General features: G+C 29.9%; 1 protein-coding gene across 2 annotated transcripts in view; it reads left to right on the top strand.

Annotated features, from left to right (window-relative positions):
• The window catches only part of LOC139512687 (neurogenic locus Notch protein-like), a 66,894-nt gene that overhangs the window by 5,510 nt on the left and 40,872 nt on the right, over window positions 1–20,512 (top strand). For both annotated transcript variants that reach the window (XM_071300490.1, XM_071300491.1), the window contains exons 3-6: window positions 8,427–8,563; window positions 9,806–9,940; window positions 10,372–10,576; window positions 15,368–15,501. In XM_071300490.1, coding sequence (XP_071156591.1) covers window positions 8,427–8,563; window positions 9,806–9,940; window positions 10,372–10,576; window positions 15,368–15,501 — 611 coding nt within the window. The remainder of the gene's footprint in view (window positions 1–8,426; window positions 8,564–9,805; window positions 9,941–10,371; window positions 10,577–15,367; window positions 15,502–20,512) is intronic.

Genomic DNA, 20,512 nt, shown 5'->3' with positions numbered 1-20,512 from the left:
CAAATTGCAGTTAGATTTCTACCCTAACTAACTGATCAACTGGTAAAATATTTTAGCAGATTGCTCAAGGAAATTTTGTTAGTAAGAAGTGTGTGCTGTAAAATAAAAAGTAATACTTACCATCCAGAGCCTTTTAGTTGATACCTTTGTCAATCATTTCTAACAAAAATAATATCTTACTATAGTATGAGTCACTGAATAAAAAGGTCTAATTTTGACATGGAAACTTCTATCATAAATAAATATTATAAATGAATAGTTCAAAACATTGTTTTGTAGGTGTATATTTTATAGCTTTGTCTTCTTAGAGAAAGTTATTGTGCAATTGTGATTCGAATAATATTTTCTAACAAATTACTGATCTGCTGGCAATAAAGGGAAATAATTTACATTACTGATAATCAGCCAAATTTTGTTCTGTCTGACAAATATCAAATTTCCCCCATTTAATTTGTTTGTAACATTATTTCTGTGATTATTCAACTTTTATCCTCTGTTCTGAAAAGAACCATGAAACTTATTTAATGATGAAAGACGATTTAAAATTTTGAAAAAAAGCTGTTAAAACCCTATTATTGAACACATTCAAAGTTCTATAAATCATTCAAATTCCCCTTTAAATTAAGATATCACCAGCCCAGTAATCAGCAATTTCATTTTGACATGCATTTTTATTGATAGGGTAAAATTATAGATTAACAGTTGTTTTGCAAAATGTTGAATTGTTCAAAGTATAAAGGATTCTCTTCCAAGGAGCACAAGATAACTTATAAGCAGTATTTTGCAAAACCTTTCTAATCTGTGTCCTACATGCCCTTCAACTTCATACTAATTTTGCATTTCAATTTTTTTTATTCGTCGTGTTGATGATTTTTTTGAAGGCAAAACCATAAGCCTGGTATCATTGATTAAATTTTTAGTGTACATTTGAACTCAATATAAATTATTTCCCTTTAATGCCAGCAGATCAGTAATTTGTATAGAAAATGTTATTCGAATCACAATTGCACAAGAACTTCATCTTAGAAGACAAAGCTATATAATATACACCTACAAAACAATTTTTTGAACTATTCATTTATAATATTTATTTATGATAGAAGTTTCCATGTCAAAATTAGACCTTTTTATTCAGTGACTCATACTATAGTAAGATATTATTTTTGTTAGAAATGATTGACAAAGGTATCAACTAAATGGTTCTGGATGGTAAGTATTACTTTTTATTTTACAGCACTCACATCTTACTAACAACATTTCACTTGAGCAATCTGCTAAAATAATTTACCAGTTGATCAGTTAGTTGGAGTAGAAATCTAACTGCAATTTGGTAAACTGTTTTAGTCTTTGCTAATGTGATACCCCAAAGGTCACTGGATAAGCACTGTAAAAAGTTTAAAAAATAAATCCTGAATAGCGCTCCACTATTCTTAACTTTTAATTGAAACATAGTACTTTTAAATATTATTTAAAGTGTTATGCTACGTACTCAATATCTATCTATAGCTAATATTCAGTACATAAAAGAGGAAAACTTATGAATATTAATATTCTTAAATATGATATGCCTTTCATAAAATAATTACAAGTTTTGAAATGACCTTTGTTAAGACAGATGGATGTTTTTGTGTGTCGGAATTTTAAAAACCAGCTGTCTACAGTTAACATAAAAACCAGGTGCCCTTAGTCGTGTCATAGAATTTGAATATGAGTGAATTGTCATAGAAATAAAATTGTGGTCTTTCACCTGGATGAACTTTACTTTAAACCATATCAACTTGTATTGGTGAAAAACTATAGTGATGGATAAGTTAGCAATATTTCTCATCTGCCTTTTGATCAAACAAACATGTATAAAGTTGTGGAAAGTGGTTTATTCATGCAATTACATTTAAGATTTATTAAAGAACAACTGCCGTTGAGAATATGTTGGATAATAAGCCTATTGAAGAATTTGGGATTGATTGTTCCCATTGCCATCACAAATATTTCTTACATATTCATGATTAGAAAATTTTAATGATCAGGATGATGTAAAACTTACAGAAAATGACTTTTTCCCCATACTAGCCATGTCCTTTTTGATAATAAAAAAATATAAGATTATTGATAATAGGCTTGAACAAAGCTGCTTTAATTTGTTCTTCATGGTAGTTTATCTAAAAACTCTGCTCTCACTTGGAAACAGTCTTCTCTGAAAGCACCGATCTGTTGGAACTATATGGTGGGTCTCATTGGGGTCTAAGCGTGACGCAGGATTGACGATTTTTTGTAAGCTTGACACGTGAAAGTCAAATTATTGTGCCGTGAAAACGGTAAATGAAGTCTAGCAGGACACGTGAAATTACAAAAAAAATTTGAATAGCTTACGTACATAGTGTGAGCGGGATACAGGAATCTTACAAAACAGTAAGCGGGATCCGGGATCAGAACCCCCAATGAGACCCCCTATATGTAAAGGAATGTTTCTGAAATATTTTTTTCTTTTTCTGTATTATGTTGGATATCATCCCCATAATTATTTTGTGTGAAAAAATTTTCTTGGGTCAGATTCATGTATTTTAATAAGAGACAAAGGGAATGACACTGGTTCCTTAAAGCCTTTTGTCTGAATGTAGGTAGGTTTTTTTCTTGTGATGGTTTAGTTTTAAAAGGTAGAAAAAAAACTTATCTTTTACAAACTATGTGTACTTTAATAGGATGTTGTAGTTTGAGATTTACTAGGTTTTAAAACTTTAAATTCAAAAAGGCCATTGAACAATATTTATCAGTGGTGACCTGAATCAAGTCTAGAAATATCTAATCATTATTTGATTAAACCTTACTGGTATCTTACAATCTTTAGATTTGCAAAATCAATTTGATTTGACCATCTGCCTATATTTGACCATTGGAAGTGGACATAGCTTTGGTCTGACACAGCTAAGATTTGTAGGGGCATTCAACTACCTGTTGATAGGATAGCCTTTGGCCATTGTGATATCTTAACAATGATTTGTTCATTGCTTTGGGGCCTGATCATCTCTTTGTTTGCTTTTCAATCAAAACATTTTCAAATTTATGGCCAACGTTAATTGCAAATTCACATTCACAAATTGACAAGCATACCTACATTGTATTCATACCAGAACGACTTACTCGAATGCACATGTATGCTGATATGGTGTGGTTCCTTAGATTGCCTAAATTTTATTTATTTATTCATAATTATCAAGCCTTTTTTCACATTCTCCATCTTCAATAGTGAATGAAAGAAAGAAAGTATAATCAAATTTTAAAGTCAAAATATATAGTTATCATTGGTGGCCTTCAGCTGTTATCTGCTCTTTGTTCGGGTTGTTGTATCTTTGACATTCTCCATTTCCATTCTCAATTTTACTAAGTTCAAAAAACATTAAGTCAAGAAAATAAACTTGATTCAGAATGACTTTTTCACAAAAACTAAGGTTAGTCGCGATTACAAACTTGTGAAATTGGTGACACAACCACAAAGTTAATTTAAAATATTCTTGTTTATAACAAAGCCTTAGCACTCTTGGATTATATTTGAACAAGCTTCCATTCAGCTTGAGAAATATTTATGATTTATTAACTGAATCACTGATATCTAGGGACATTTACAATAGATGGCTGATAGAGCAAGGTTTAAGAGCTTGTGTAATAAACAGGTATAACTCAGGTGCAATAAACTGGTACCCACACCTGTATTTTATTCAGTAATTTCCTGGCACCTGTTGCCATCAGGTAACAGCTGGTGTCATCAATGTCAAAATTTATTATCAAGGTAGCATTCCTACACAAATTTAATGTAAAAAAATTTAAAAAAGCCATATGTTTATATTTATTGTGTATGAATGAGATTAAAAGTATTTACATTTTTTTGGTGAAATATTTTGAAGATTATGAATATAAAAAAGAAGTTGTGGTATGATTGCCATTGAGACAACTCTCCACAACAGACCAAATGACACAGAAATTAACAGCTATAGGTCGCTGTACAGTCTTCAACAATGAGCATGTACCATACAGTACAATTCTGAAGTTGATTTTTCAAGAATTTCTGTTATATTTCTTTGCTCACCTTGCTCAAACAGTCAAGTGAACTTTTCTCATCATTTGGCTTCTGCTGTTGTTAAGGGTCAGTTGATATACATGTACTTTTGAAGTCAACCTTAACACCCCACATTTGGTTAAGCTAGAAAGAGAAAAAATATAGCAGGAAAGGTAAGATTAATGCTGAATTTTCAGCTCTGTCTTTAATACCAGCATTTTGACACAGTGAAAACAAACCTGGCCAATTTAAAGATTTTGATAGTGACAGTATTTTTATCATTGATTACATTGGTACAAAATAAAGTGTTATTACACAAAACAAACAGACCAAAAAATGTGTATTTTTATTGTAAAGAACGTTTTGTGAAATGTTGAGAAAACAGACAGATAATAACTTATATTATTTTACAAACAATTAAAAAATTGCCAGAACTTTGTACAAGTAACATGATGTGCAAACTAATTGTATCTAACCAAACATTACTACCATATTTTGTCGGGGTTTTTCTTTATCCTGACATCTGAAGAAATTACTTGACCCTTAGAAAGACTAGTAGTACTTAACTATACCTGTAGCATTAATAATAACAATGACTGGTTCTGATTAGACAAAACATACATAGACAGGCAGGTGTTAATCAAATAAAGAAAACTTTAACAATTAAATTAGAATACTTATGTTAAAATAAATTTGTATTTGTAATCTCTGTTGACATTTGGATTGAGCAGGAGCAGGTAATTAAGATGATCAAAGGAATTTTACCTGATAACACCTTTATTTTACCTGAAAAATAAACTAACAGTTTATCTATAAACCAATTTAAACAGACAGTTAACTGTTTCTGGCCATCTGTTAAGGTTTTTGATAAAGAGGAAATAAAAATATTTATGAAATAAAGATTTAGAGATTTACGACTTGTTGAAATTTACTTTTTTTCGCTTGTAAATTTTTGGCAAATATTCTGTATAGTTGTATTTGTTGTTTTCTGTCAATGACATCATACATGAATTGTATACAACAAAACTTCTTAAACATTTGCTGTCAACTTAAAGATTTTCACCCATTGAAAAATATTGCTAACCACCTGACCTTTTATGAAAGAGGCTTTTAAAGACCCTTTCTATATACACATATGGAAGATACTGGCAGCCTTGGAAACAAATTTCCTGTACAAACTTTTTCATCTCTAGGACATACAGTTATTTGTACAGAATCCACCCAGTTTAATGACCATGTTTGGTCTGTTTTCCTTGTAAATTGTCTGCTTCTTGTCTGTTTACAAATTACACGGTCTAACTTTAAACTGTTTTCAAGTTAGTCGAGATAGAAATCCTGATGCAAATATATTACCAATTTTTCATTACCCAATAATTTACAATTTAATTTTAAAAATATACACCGTTTCGTAAAGAAAAACAGTATGCAAAATTAGCAGATTTTGATATTTCTTTAAATCCTTTATTATAATTGATATTTTAGGTTTTAGGCTAAATAAATAATGAAAAAAATGGTTAAAGAGAATATCATTGACTACCTCTGGTTTACCAGTACAAAAATTCTGTTGTATAATTGTTTTTCCAGAAGAGTTGTGAAGTGTTTATTTTGTGAAAACAGTTTTTGTAGTAGTTTGCTTAAAAGTGAAGTGTCAGTTTCTTTGCTATTTACTTTCCTACATGTTTCATAGGTACTTAAATCATCATTTCAAAACCAATAAAAATGTTTAGAGTTTTCAAATCTTATGATTATTGAACAGCAATTTGACATTGTGCTTACCATACTGCTGAATTGTTTCAGTATGAAAAGTATAATTGTAAGAGGTACTTTCATCAAGGTATCGTAGAATTGTTATTGGATGGGTCAGAAGTTATATTTGTAGCAGAATTGAGATATTTTCCTATAATACTTAGCTTCTTACGTTTGAGTTTTAATAAAAATTACGTAAGAATCAGCTTAGACTAGGCACCAGGTTAACTATAATAGCATGAGCAAAGGAGATAAAGCTAATACTATCCTTGTGGGGATATATGTTGAAGACACTGTTTTATGCAACAAATACATTAGAAACAGAACTATTTGATAGATTTAAAAGATGCTATTTCATATCTTTGTGCACCACAAGGGTGAATGGTTAATAGATACAGTTAACTCTTGTTGTCTTTAAATTGTTAGCTAAAAAATTTGGAATAAATATGTATTTCAACTCCCTAAAAGTGTAATTCAGATTATCTATAACCAAATATATGGTCCCAATTGAAATGAATTGAAATTTTCCCTTGTCCTGAAGTTTGTTCAATCTAAATTTATGTATTTCATCACCTAATGAGTTAAAATTGGATGAGTTAAAATAGGATGAGTTAAAATTGCTGTTGTCTCCAACCAAATTTATGGTCCTCTGAATAACAAAATCATTTAAATTGTGCTTGTTAACTTGAACCAATATAGTTGTAACTGGGACTGTAAATTCTCATGCCGATACTCTCTGTTAGTGGTTTGTAACAACAGTACTTTGGGTCCACAGCAGCAGGTCCACAGTTTGTCTTTAACGAGCTAAATCTCCGAATTTTTGTTTATCAACCACTAATGCATACCCTTAAAACTTATTGTTTAATTTGTTTTTTAACCTTAACATGCTTAATATCCGTGAAATATTTGCCACTGAACAACACCATCAGTTTATCTTTTCTTGATGAAAGACACCAATCCATGTTGTAAGACATAATATGAAAATAAAGTCCATGTCATAGAAGTAAATAGGCTACTAAGGTTTAGTAAGTTACTGTGGTATGTGATTTATTTGAATTGTTAGACTTGCTAATGAATCTTTAGTACTAGTATAGTGATCATTCTCCACCTTTTTTCTTTTTTTTCCACATCAATGTTCCTCTACATTGGTCTAGTCCATGCCATTATATTTATTCAGATGTATGCTATATTTTCACAGAGCTTTGTAAATATCAGTAGCTCTTAGTAATGCCTAATATAGATTAATTATGCCATAAACATACTTATAACATTATTCTGGATGACAGTTAGAGGGGGGTGACCCATTAATCTACAATAAACAGTGTTTATTACACTGGGGAATAGGGCAATTTGTATATCACACACCATGTTTATTACACAACACAGTGATAATGTTATAAATATTATTGTCAGTAAACAGTAATTAAGCAGTTAAGCATTACTATCTGTTTGATAATAGTATATAAAATGTATACTACAGTTGTAGTCAACTACCCATAATTTGCTCAAATGTTGTAAATTATTTTCAACCTAGTGGGAGGTGGGTATCTCTCAATATCTATAAATAGAAGTATTTTTAAAAATACCGTCATTGAACAGTTTCCATATAGACATTGAAGGGAGAAGAAAGACACAAAACGTTTTTAAAGAGTCAACTATTTTCATGTAACTGTAAAACAAATGCTTGCTTTCTATTAAACCATAGATAAATGTGTCATTTGATGAAGAGGTTGCTGTACAAATCACTTAAGTTATAGGGTTCAAAGTTCAAGGATTAAGAAGACTAATTTAGTTGGTACATAGGCATTTTTCTTAGTCCTTTAAGAGTTCTTAGTCTGGAAGCATAATATAAACACTTTATGTAATTTATATGTGTTTCTCGTTTCTCGTTTTTTTATTTTATATTGATTAGACCGTTGGTTTTCCCGTTTGAATGGTTTTACACTAGTCATTTTGGGGCCCTTTATAGCTTGTTGTTCGGTGTGAGCCAAGGCTCCGTGTTGAAGGATGTACATTGACCTATAATGGTTTACTTTTTTTAAATTGTTATTTGAATGGAGAGTTGTCTCATTGGCACTCACACCACATCTTCCTATATCTTCTTTGTGTCTATCCAATTTGATGGGCTACACAAATGTTTTATTAATTATATGTATTTATAAAATTATATATAAAGAACATAAGAGAAATGCCTCTTAGTGAGTCACTTTCCAAAAAATGCTGTTTCAAAGATATTAGAGCTCTATTTTTGATATGCATATGCATGATTTCTTATATAGGTGTCCGGGTGATATTTTAAAGATTCACAGAATATTGGTTTGATTGTTGTTGAAATAGGAAGAGGGTGTCTGTTTTCCAGTGAAAGAAATACAGTTGAAATATATGATCAAAATTTAGAATGACAAAAACTGAATTATAACTTCACTTATATGGCTGAAACATATATCAAAATTTATTTGCTTTTGTTTAGACAATATTTGTGTCTTTCATATCCATATGTTGCCATTTTAGATGATTTGTGTATGGGTTTGTATGTATGTGTGTACCCTACCAGTGTTGCAGTCCTACTCACAGGTCACACACTTTTTTCTTTTATTCATGTAAATAGAAATATATGTATATTTTACAGGTGTCCTCAAAGTTATATAGGTACCTACTGTGAGTTAGATAATCCTTGTGGTCCAAGTCTTGATCTGTGTATGAATGATGGAACCTGTACTGTAATACAAGCTGGGGGAATCAAGGCAAGATGTGATTGTAAATTAGGTAGGTATTATTGAGAAAATGTTATACTATGAAAATCACTAGATTTAAAGTATATAAAAACTGCTTAGCACAGAGAAATTTAATTGGTGCAAAGGAGCATAAAAAATAATCAGCACAGGAAAACATGATACATTAATATAGGCACAGAAAAGCCAGATCACTTATAGACCAGAAAAGCATGATCACTTTAAAACATCGAAAATTCACTTATTTACACAAAGAACAGAAAAAATATTACACTGTATTCAGTTCCATAGACAATGCACGCCTTATTATACATGTAGGGAGTACTATAGATTTAAAGATGATTGCATGAACTTATAATTTCCATTCAAGGTACTCAACAAAAATGTGAGCTTGCATATATGACACACAAAAAAAGTTAACATGAAACACTTTTAAACAACAACAGAAAGTCACAGGAACATTGATTCCCTCGTTTACATAAAAACTTGTCTTTCCACGACTTCCATGCTTTCATTTGTGGAGTTTGTTATAAGTAAACCCTAATAGACTATATCTTGTTCCTATTTCATGGTTTAAAATTTAGTCAACCTCTGATCTTGCCAGAAATATTAGATTTTGGTGTAAAACTAAATATATATAAACTTAATTTATACATGTACTAACATATTTAGGCAATTAGAAAATGGAAAAAGCAAATGCAATTAACAACAAGCTTAAGGTAATCTGAAAACCAATATTATGGTATCTTAAGTCCAAAATTATTAGCAGAATATTTGGAAACATGATAGCAACTTAATGGTTGAAAGAGTTTCCAATAGACATTGATCTGACTTTGTGAAGCCCCTTCATACACAGTCAAGTTGACTTGTATCAGTGACTAATTTAATCCAACTGTGCAAAAATTAAACTGTGCAAAACATGTCTTTGTCTGACAAATGCTATTAGTTAGAGCTATTATTAAGTACATTCATCCATCAGATAGATATATACATGGATGTTAAATGTTTTGATATGAAGATTAGGAACAACATTATAATTATAACCACATGATGGCTAGAATTAGTATGAAATGTACAATAGAAATAAGAAAATGAAGACAAATTCAGTTAATTGATAAAAGAACCCCCCCCCCCAAAAAAAAAAGGGGGGGGGGAAACACAATATTTTATTCATGTCCTGTGTTCAAATTCACATTGTTTTACATTGATCTGATCCTTACTTAAAAACAATATTTTATTATTATTTACAATGAAGCTTATTTGTATATCATTTCAGGATTCAATGGAACTCTTTGTGAATTTGTAGTTCCTGGCAGTATTTGTTATAACAATCCATGTCAACATCAGGGAACATGTCAAAATACTCATTCTTTAGCTCATTATATTTGTACATGTCCAAGTGGATATACAGGTAATATGATTTCAAGTCAATTAGAGTTGTCTTTCTTTCTCTAGTTCTAGTTTATTTAAGGGAGATAATCGAAATTGGTTTGTCAGTTTGTATTTTATAATTGAGTTATCGTCCCTACAACATTCATTTCTTTGAATGAATAGTTTGAAGTCATATGAAAAGGATGAAGATACACACACACAAAGTAAAAAAATAAAACAAATTCAAACAAATTGTGACTTGGATTGAGAGTTGTCTCATTGGCACTCATATCACATCTTCATTATCTAAACACTAATTATGAATAAAGAAACATATTCAAATCTTTATTTAAACACATGAAAATACAATATACATATATATTTATATATCAGCAAGTCATAAAAAGTAATTGTTATATGTGGTAAGTTAAATAATCTTAAGAAAAATTTAACAAAATAACTATATTTTAGGAAAAAATTGTGAATATATTGATTATTGTGAAAAGCAGCCATGTCGTAATGATGGAACATGTGACTCTCTGGAGGATGGGTATAGGTGCAGCTGTACTCATGGGTACAAGGGACCAACATGTATGTCTGATGTAGACGAATGTGCAGAGACCCTAGGACTATGTCAAAATGGTGGACAATGTGATAATAGAATTGGTTCTTACATGTAAGTGCTAAAATGTATAGTGATATTTACCTGATCTTTTTCTCAAGTTCCTCACCTTAAAGGATGTTAGAGATATTTGATGCTCAGATTTTCTTGGATACATTTTTTGTGCTTTCCTTGAATGAAGCGATTAGTAGATCATCTTTTGTATTTCATTCAGACGAAAAATGAAATTTAAATACCATTACAGGCAAATTTAAGGTGTACCATGAAAATTTTCAACTAGTGATTTTGATCACTTTCATTTACAGATAATAATACTATCAGATTATTACATGGCATTTTTCATATCGCATGTATTATCAGCCCTAGGTTCAATATCAGCCCAAGAGCCGCATGGCTCGAGGGCTGATATTGACCGAGGGCTGATAATACATGCAATATGAAAAATGACATGTTATGATCTTTTTATCATATGCTTCAACAGTAGAAAAAAATAACAGATTCATATATTGATCCTTCTACGTGGTTCCCGAAAAGAAGTTGAAAGAGTAAAAAGTTCACCGACGTCGGACCCAAAATTTGATAGTCAATATGAAATCTTTCTATCATATGCCTCAATAGAGAAAAAAAAAACACATTTTAATATGGACGAATCGACAAAAAAATAATTCAACAATATACATAATGAACATTGTTTGGAAAAGTCAACTTTTTTAAAGTAACTTTCTAAATAAAGTTTCAGAAAAGCTTAAAAAATGCATTTATTTAATATTTTTTTTAATTTTTTTTTTTAATACAATTTAATTATTTTACACAATATACTTCCAGTATTCAAATAATTGTTTTGTACACTACTTTGTAATGTTTTTCACTGAAAACGTAGCATTGAGGTGTATTTTCCGGAATTTGCCGAGTATCACCGGAATGCCATGTGATAACGTTACAGAAAGGCATGTGATAACAATCGAAGCATGTGATAAACTTTTCATATCAGCCCGCTAAGCACCAATTCGAAAAATATGGAAAATACTTTAATTTAATGCTATTATCATACGGTAAAAATCATATGTTATTTAGTCTAAGTATATGATAAAAACACATTTATCTACATAGATAACTTATTTCTGTATAGCAAGCCTTTGGTCAGTTTTGTCAGATTGGAAAAGTTCATATGAAAACAGTAAAAAAAATAAAACTAAAATTGTTTAGGCCTGTGAAATAAATTGTTAAAGATGGTGTTCTGATGGTCTGTATACTTTTGATGATTTCCACTTAATTGTTTTACAGTTATGAGTTTTAACCGGAAAAGAATGTTTTCTTTCAAATACAGTAATTTCTCAAATGTGATGCAAGAATAAAATTAAGAATAGAAATGAGGAATGTGTCAAAGAGACAACAACCCAACCATAGAACAGACAACAAGAATGCTTTCTTCTTAATTTTAGAAAATATTGATACTTATACTTTTTTGAATATTTTTATTTATGTCTGTCCAGAGTTATAGAACTTATATCATAAAATATAGCAAAAATGTTAGCCATAAAACCCTGTTATCACTATCAAGGTATTCCATCAAAAATTTGTTCAAACAAGACTGTAAACAAGAAAACTTGGTCAAAGTCATCTGTTGTCAATATCAAAGTTTTTCTGGTAGAAAATTATCCATACACTGAATAGTTTAGAAAAAAAGTTTTCTGTTAAGTTTAAATGAGTTGTCTTATAGGGCTACTTTTCTAGTCAATATTAAAATTTACTTGATAACTTGATAAAACGAAATTAAATGTTTTCAAAAACTTCATAATATTTTTATAATAATAGCTGTAGACAGATGTTACATGAGCTCATTGCTCATACCTCATCAGTTTATTAGTTGTGTTTGATTAGTTTCTTTTTTTATTGTTATTGCATTAAATTCTTTATTATAAATATAAACAATTAATCACTTGATAAATCAGAATTTACTAAAATTGTTATCCTCTGTCAAAAGGTCAGTTGGGGTTGTAAGTTCACCTTTTTTAAATAAATCTTCACTCAGTTAAAGACATTCTCTATGAACATGATGAAAACAAATATATCCAAATAAAATATTCATATGGAAATTGAAAAAAAATAACGCCTTTTGATGTTGTGACTGCCACGTGTAATTTTTTCAGCATTTTTTCATTTTAACCTAGACTATTTTCCCCTCTTAAAATTGTACTTTTTGAAAATATATTTTCCAATGAAATTAGAAAAATTCAATTGTAATACAACTTTTACAAAGAATCTATTATCAGGATGTCTGGTAATTAGATATATCATGTACATGTATCACCTGACAAACCAGGTAATTTATTTTTTATTCTGTCTATCATTATATTATGAATTATTAATGGGACATTGGTGTTTTCGGACAAAATAGATTGTTAGATAATTAAATAACATATTTTGACCTTAGGGGTCACCTGTCAAATGTCCTGTTTTTTTCCCTGGCTATATATTTTGTTGATTTAGCATGTACTATATCACAGAAATGCCAACTGTTTTCTTTCAATTTTTTTTTCTCCTTTAAATATTTTGATGACAGGCATTAACAGATATGCACTGCTGCTAAAACTTTTTATATCATTATCTTTCATGTACACATTGATGAAGAAGATACTGACACAAGCCATAAAAAATTGCTAATGAGTGCAGCCAAAAATTTTTCAAGTTATCATACTGTTCTAATGGATGTTTATTCAATTTAACATGAAAAGAAGTATAAACAAAATCAGAAAACATAAACCTAAAATTTAGAAGTTTTTTAAAGGGGGCATGAAATTTAAACAGATGTCAAATTTTGATACAAAACTTTTGCTGACCTAACTGAGTCTTCTATAATCTTTTCTTTACTGTAAACTATATTCAGTATGAATGTTTTAACAGATTGGTAGTATGGTTGATTGCTTGATGATAGTTTTAAACAAAAAATGAAATAGTGAAATAATATCAAATTATTTAGTTTTTAGTAAATTCAACTATGAAAATTGTATTAATTGACTGAGCTGACCTCTTTAAATTGAAATTCTTCTTTAAACACCTGATGAAAAAATGTGTCAAGTGCATCATATTCTTAAAGATAGTTTGATTATATTGACTCTGAAAATGAATAGTTTGGTCCCATTTGCATACCCTCCCTCCCTTCCCTCCCACCTCACAAACACACTCATCATTGTTGAGAATGTAAGTTATACCCAGACTAATCCCTTACTGTTCCCCAATAAGCTAATGGATAATTAATGTAATATTCCCACAGATCAGTAACTTTAATACCTTTGTCAGGTAAAGCAATCATCCTAGATCTTAGTGTCTTGTAATATTTCATTTACTGCTTTGTTGGTCATTAATTGACAAGATTTTTGTGTCTCACTGATTGGTGTGGAGGTTGACTTTTACCAGGAAATCAAAAGGTCTTCACAAAAGATATCAGCGTTAAGAAATGCATGGTTGAATGGGAAACTTTGTCAAGAATTAAAATAATTGAAATAAAACTTTTAATTCATTGCTAATATATGGGTATCATTCTATTGGCCCCATGAATATGGAAATTTTGTAAAATAGATGATGGTAAGGATCAAACCTGAACCAAATTAGTTGTGAAGTAGACAAAGTGGACCTGTGAAAAAACAATCTTTATTTCACATTAAAAGGTTATTCAAGTCTCATGTTCAAATGACAATCACATAAATTCAGGGAAACAAATCTTTTAAAACCAATTAAATGAAATCTTACAATTCATCAGCATCTTGTAGTCTAGAAATCTAGCAAGCTAAAATAGTTATTGTACCAAAATAGGGTCATATCCCGTAAAAATGTCAACCAATTTGAAGAGACTATTCAAGAAAACTGGAGACTTTGATCCTGTAAACTGTTCTATATGTTGGACACTGGGTGATCAGTTTATCACGTCCACCATACAAACCTTTGACCATTTATGGTACTCGTATGCAGTGTCCTCTTCAGTATTGTTATATATGGTAACACTTGACATTTTTAGAATATAAGGCAATTAGTACTAAACTTTTCATTTCCTCTGTTTAACTGGTACTTCCTGTATCATATTTCCTTTCTAGTGTCCCATTGTCTCTTAATTATACGAAAAAAGGAAAATCGTAAAAAAATACTGAGCTCCAAGGAAGTTATGGTTATAATGTAATTTCAGAAAACGAACAATTTTGCTGATGAGAAAAAGTTTCATCATCAATGACCATTGAGTATGAGTATTTGATTAGTGTTTCAAGGTTTGCGTTATATATAGGCCTAATTTAAGATACTGGTTATAGACATTATTTGATGAATCAGCAAATAATGTTGACATGTCAAAATGTTAATTCTATTGGAGCTCCATTTCTGTCTCTTTTTAAGGCATTAACTATTTAGATAGAAAACAAAACTCAGTGTGTTTGTTGTAAAGGCATTAAAATTTATTTTTTTACTGACTGACAGATTTATGGAGAGAATTAGCAACTGAAATTTTGTCCAGCTTAGCCTCACAGGTTATGAATCAGCATCTATACACTAATATATAAGTTTCCTTACTTGAAGTACTTTATACAGTCACTTTGTATCAACTAGTTGTTTCAAATAATAACTAAAGATACTAATCTTGCTTAGGATGTAACATCAGTTAATAGTAACCTGTCTCTACCTATAGACTTTGTACACAGTATAGAAATATAATGTAACCCATCTCATCATCTATATTTCTTCATAGACTGAAAAATATTACTGTCATTCCTTAAATAGAACAGACTATGGAATATTTATGTCAAGCGCAAATAAATATTGGTTAAAAAAGTTAATATTTGATGCTTCTTTTGATTTTAGGTGTCACTGTGATTTAAAGTATACTGGCCAACATTGTGAACAGCTATTTGTACCTTGTTCCCCCAGTCCTTGTCTGAATGGAGGAACATGTGTAACATCAGGGACCACTACTTACCAATGCTTATGTAAAACAGGTAGGTACCATGAGGGACACATACCAATGCTTATGTAAAAAAAAAAAGGTAGGTACTGTCAGTAGTGTAACATCAGGGACCACTAAATACCAATGCTTATGTAAGACAGGTATGTAAAGTCAGAAGTGTAACATTAGAGACAACTAAATACCAATGCTTAGGTTAAATGGGTAGGTACTGTCAGTAGTGTTATCTTTGGTTGGAGAAATATTATCCAAGAACTTTATTAAAACAGGTCAGTAGTGATACATTTGGAACAAATATTTGTAGCACATGGAAATACTGTTCACAGCAATATTCCTCTGATGCAGTACTTTATATGTTTTCACTATCTGCAGCATTTGTTAGTTACTGCACAAGATGTTGAAATTTAAATCTTGACACCATTACCTTAACACAAGGGTGTTCATCTATTAAACTGCCACAAATGAGATCAATGGAAAATGGCAATAATCCAGATACTACAAAAAAGGGGGAAAAGCCACAAATAAAAATTGTTTGTTTTTGCAGGATTGTTTTCCCCTTAAATGTTTTATAAGGTCCTTGTATTTTCTGTAGTGACATTGATAATATAAACTATTTCACTATTAAACTGTTAACTAAACATTAAATATTTTTATAATCTGTAAACCTGATATGAATACAAATTTGGTTCAAGAGTAAAACCAAATTTCTCAATTAATGCTTACCATAAAGGTTAGATATAATGTGATAATATCAACACAGAGAAAAATAACAAAAGTCTTTTTCACCTCTAAGTTTGGATTATTAACTAATGTTTTTGTGAAGGTGCAACAAAGACTTATTTACATTTTCTACCAATAGCTGAATCATTATATTTATTCAAATCTTTACAATTAATACAATATAATAGCAACCGTTTGTAATTTGTTTTTCTTTGACGGACAAAAGAGCATTGAAATGCATTAAATAATTTTACTTAATGTTCATACCATGAATTACATAGAGAGTTTGATGGCATAACACGCAGGACAATAGAGCTGTAGTTTAAATGGTTCTTCTAAACAATGGTGAAAATTCCTATCTGTGATCTATATTTGCAAGCCTTTTGATGATATATTTGATCAGATTTATTTAATAAATGAGTGTTTTTAAGAAAGGGTAATTTTGATTCATCAAGGTCCAGTTTTTGTGCAAATACGTAATTTTAAAGACCTTTCTTTAATTTTATTAATTTTCCACCCTGTTTAATGAAAAGCCCAATAATCAGGAGATTTAATTCACTGACATCAATATGCTGGCATAAGGGTCTTATACTAAAATCGTGAGAAACTTAATAAATATGTTAAGCAGTTCACACTTCTTAAAACTCATCTGTATATATTGTTGTCACGAGTGTCATCGGTCGCAACGTCTTTAATTTGAAGTGGATTTTACCGCTGATGAGGTGTACTTGTTATTTGTTTAGAATGAAACTGGATTTGAATACAAGTTTTAACGGCCTTTATCCTGTTCTAAATAGTACATTTTAACTTTTTGCTTAAACATATTTTTGTTTGATTCATTTATTTGAAATTTTCTGTCAGTGCAAATATACTATATAAGGCTTTTATTTAAAAAAGTCCGCTCATTTACTACCAGTTTGAGTGTTAAATGTAGATATTTAATATAGTTTTGTCCAGTATGTCTTCTATTGCAGATAAATTAAATACATATAAAAACACCAAGTCAAAAAACCTTTGAGAGTTAATACCTATCAATATATTATTCTAAATATACAGGGACTAAAAAAACAATATCAAAGTACTTTAATTTCCTATTCAAAAAGTAGTATCTATAAATTATAATTTCCAACCTTCTAAAATTCTAATCCCTTGTAGTGCCTTATTTTCACCTGAAAATTTGTTTTTATTTCTTAATAAAGAAAGTTAGGAAAATGTTTTCATCACAAGATATCAATAAATGACGCACATGGAACGGCAGCAATCAAATTTCTATTAGGTTTAATTCAACAGTGCTCACAATGACTTTTCAATAGGTGTTCTATCCTGCATATTAAGTTTTTTATGAAATAAATTTGAATTAAATAATAAGTTGCTGTAGAAACGGTATTAATGTGAAGTGGTAGAATATTGTCACAATACGCTTCATTACTTCTCTGTTTTCCACACAAGTTTCCGATGTTCGTTTCTGTTGAAAGCTTTACTTTCTGCTTGTTGCTTTTGTAGTCAAATGATTTAATGGACATAACTAACAATATGAAATGTTGCTTTTAGTCTTAGAAATCAGAAAAATGGGTTTTACCTGAATAGTAGATAATGAACAATTAGGTTAACAGTTATAATGACTTGTTCCTTCCTTTTGTTAAAGAGGCACTGCACCAAAGGCTGTATATGCCAAAAAATTTAAAAGTATTGAAAAATAATTTGGTTTTTACAAGCACTATACATGTATATTTAAAAGTGAGCAGATGAGGTATGATTGCCAATGAAACAACTATCCTCTGAGAAATAGACTTCTGACAAACACAGAAAGAAAGCAGCATTGGTGAGAGCTTAGCCCTCCACTTACATGTGACTGGTGTAGCAGTGCAACATAAAACCAAGTGGTACAAATCATTTGGAAAGAGGTGGAGTTGTCAGATCTTTTCAAAACTCTAAGAGACATTAAAAAAGACAAACGACATAAACATCTAACCGTATTCACAGTTAATGAAAGCTAGTTCAAATCCATTTTCAATAAATAAAAAAAATGTTTAAGGTAGATTGATGGTATACCGCCATCTTGGATTGTACAATTACAGTACAAAATCGGTCTAGTTATTTGCCGAACTCTGCAAATTTAGACACAGATTTGCAATTCAATAGTTTGACTGTTTTTTCTATTTGAAGAAAACTTGTTAATTAATCGTATTATACAAAATATTTTAACAAATATCAATTTTTTGGTTTTAAAATAAAAAAAAATCAAATAAGCCATTTAAGGGGAGATAACTCTTTTAGTACAAAATTTATACTGGGCTAATAGGGAAATTTTTTATTTTTACTTGTAGCAAGAAAATAAGTTCGGTGACACCATGTTTTCTTTTTATTTTCTTAAAACATTTTATAAAACCTTTCTTCTCACAATTTATTTCAAAATTCTATCTCATAGAATTTTTTTTATGCACACTAATGTGTTTTTATATGAACAAACTAACCAAATTTTGGCAATTTTCAACGACACATAGCTTGAAAAATAGCACGGTGACCTATTCTTTTTACTTAATTTTTGAAAAGAGCATAGTAAAATCTTTATTTTAGCAAATTATAAAAAAATTCTGTCTCAAAAAATATATACTTGTGATCTACCTTAAGATATCTATCAGTACATATCCAGTAGATTTTGTATAAAGACATCATAAACAATGCCCCTGTGTAATGCCAGAATAGAAGTATTGACGGTATTATTGTTTGGGTTCCAAAGCCATTTTTGAATTGAGCAAAATCTATTATAAAAACATTTAGAATTGGCTTATTGAAGACATCACAACTATATTTATTATGATGTCATGAATATTAACCTACCTGTTTTAAGTTTGTTTTATCTTAGCTCTATAATTCGCCATTCTAATAAATGGAAATACTTGGTTAAAAGTACAAATTGGGATAAAAAAGGCTTCTTTTGTCTAGATAATTTGAAGAAGAAAAAACCATTAATAGCAGGGAAGGGTAAAAACTTGTTATACAATGTAACACTTTAATTAGAATGAGATAGTTGATTTAGATGTAACTGATTTCAATGTATTCTTCCCACATTTGTTAGATATTCTTATTGTAGACTATTTATGATCTTAATGTCAGAAACTGGAAATTAAAAAGACCATATAAAACTATTATATTGGATTTATTGTTTGGTTGTTTTTGTTTACGGATATGCATTGTACCTTCAGTGGAAGTGGATGAAAATAAGAATACTTTGGTCAGGGTTATTTTTATTAACTATATGACATAGTATTTTTTATTAACATTGGTCATAATATCATAAAGTGAAACATCTTAGCATATTCAACATATATATTTTGTATTGATATTTATACAATGAAAACAGGGGTCTGGTGTATTAATTTCAGACACAAAGCCTTTCACATAGTTGACAAAAACCAAATATCTATTATTGCAGTACTTCATCTCAAAATCATATTAAGGTTTGGATGGAGCAAAAGCTAACAAGATCAAGACATCATCTTGTTCAGGCTTGAGTGGAACACATTACTAGAGGTTACTCTCACTATATAAGATTGTAATAGTGGTAGGCATTCATTGGAGACTTATTGTTTAGAAGATTGAAAAACAAATTTGTCAGTATCTTTATTCCAATATTTGATCATTAGGCTTTGAATTGACAAATTATCAGCTCCATATTTTGACTTGTTATTCACAAGTGTCTATTCTACCTTTGTCCTCTTGTATGTTTTTGTATTTATTTTCAAATTTTAAAAGACTTAAAGCATACATTGTCCATCTGTTATTAGTTGTACTTTATTTACTTTTATTTGTCTGTTGTAAGGACTCAAACTAAACAAATTTTTGCTATCTTTATTGAGATCTTAAAAGATAACAGTGGTGTATGCACTATTTCTATAACATTATAGAATTTGTACCTTTTATCATGTGTTAAGGGATAAAATTACATACTTTTGGTATTACAATCTTTTTTTTTGGAATGTCATTTTAAATGACATTTTGAATTTGACATCAACATGTACTGTTAAAATCAGTTTACCAGAATGTACATACTGTATGATATGTGTAAATTAATTCAACACTTAAACCCTAATTAGCTTTCAAAAACGTGAGTTTGATATTTCTACTTGCTATTATCCTACCAACATTTATCCTACCAACAAGACTCGTAACAAGTGAAACCTCTACTGATTTACGTGTATTGTTTTAATTCTTGGTATCTTATTAATAGCAAAAGAAGCCTCATGATGTGATTTCTACCTTTAATTATTGAGTTCTATTTGATGGTTGTTTAGAAAGCTAATTTGTTTAACTGATGCGATAAA

The sequence above is a fragment of the Mytilus edulis genome, chromosome 2 (genome assembly GCF_963676685.1).
Source record: "Mytilus edulis chromosome 2, xbMytEdul2.2, whole genome shotgun sequence".
Classification (NCBI taxonomy): Eukaryota; Metazoa; Mollusca; class Bivalvia; order Mytilida; family Mytilidae; genus Mytilus; species Mytilus edulis.
This window is presented reverse-complemented; position numbering and strand designations above follow the sequence as displayed.